The 1,252-nt window shown below is 35.3% G+C and overlaps 1 protein-coding gene across 1 annotated transcript in view; it reads right to left on the bottom strand.

The window, feature by feature from the left end:
• The window catches only part of hspbap1 (hspb associated protein 1), a gene marked incomplete at its 5' end in the record, with an annotated part of 25,470 nt that overhangs the window by 21,562 nt on the left and 2,656 nt on the right, over positions 1–1,252 (bottom strand). Inside the window, 1 exon segment of the mRNA XM_014028504.1 lies at positions 200–336. Within this exon segment, the coding sequence (XP_013883958.1) occupies positions 200–336 (137 nt within the window).

Consider the following 1,252-nt stretch of genomic DNA (forward strand, 5'->3'; position numbering starts at 1 on the left):
CACACATACATATGCAAACAGTATATATGTATTTACACATACGCTGCATCCATAGTTTCTCTCTAGATTAACTAAATTCAATTCTAAAATACTTTATTGATCCCAGAGGGAAATTAGACATTGGAAATTCAGTTTTTAAATAAAGTTTCATAAAAACATGGTTACTGGTAAAGCCACAAACTGATGCTGCTCTCCTTACCGTCCTTGAACCTGCAGCACCAGGTTAAAGCCATATGTGTCCARGTGACATGGTGTGTTTGCCCCCTCTGTGCCGATCCATAGAGTGCTCTCTTTACCATCACGCCCCTCAAAGCCAAACTCGGACCATTTTATATCCTGCAGAAAAGGCACACGTTCAAATAAATCAAATTAGTCTGAACTATATAAAACTATTCCCAGCTTTTAAATAATTATTAAAAATTGATGCAACATGGAAACTAAGTTTATATTTCCACAACACATAGGCAGTAAGCTCAGATATGTCAGCTGTGACAGGATCTATTAAAAGTGACCAATCAAGCTGTCTGGGCAGAAAAAGAAATCAAGCCACAGAATAGTTTTTTTTTTTCTAGAGAAAACTAATCTGTCATTCTTGTGCTGTCAGAGAACAAATATGTAGCGATGACAAAAGGATCCTGAATAAWAAAGTCATTACCCTGTGTGCAAACAGCTGTAAGTGACAGACTGGCCAATTTAGCCTTCAGGAAGCTTTTGTTGCAGCTCTATTTATCCTGTAAAGTCGACATGTCCCTGTCTTACAGGCATGAATGTCAGTAAGTAATAACTACAGGTGAATGCCCAATAATAATTTATCACAGAGATAAAAATGAAATACATTTGTAAGCAGGGGCTTAGGAAGGACGCCCCTTTTATGACATTACTCACCATGATGAGAATGAGGATGTGGACTGCTGCTATTATAAGAACCACTGAGGCAAAAACTTCACATTTAAATTAAAAAGTGTTACAAAAACCAACAAAAAAGTTGGAATAAAATTAAAAACAGGAGGAAGACACCTTGGCTTCTTTACAAAATTTTAAATGTTAATGGAATAATCTGGACAAGTAGGTTAAATGTTACAATTAATTAATATCTTACACGCTGTAGATAGCTTGTTGAACTGCCTCAGTTTGGAGAAATAAAGTTTAATTCAGTCCTGATACATCTTAAAGGGATCCCCGACTAATTGTAACATTAGACTTTTTATGATAAACATATATTTCAACTGTAAAATAAAGACTGTAAAAATAC

Source organism: Austrofundulus limnaeus, unplaced genomic scaffold (genome assembly GCF_001266775.1).
Source record: "Austrofundulus limnaeus strain Quisiro unplaced genomic scaffold, Austrofundulus_limnaeus-1.0 Scaffold772, whole genome shotgun sequence".
NCBI lineage: Eukaryota > Metazoa > Chordata > Actinopteri > Cyprinodontiformes > Rivulidae > Austrofundulus > Austrofundulus limnaeus.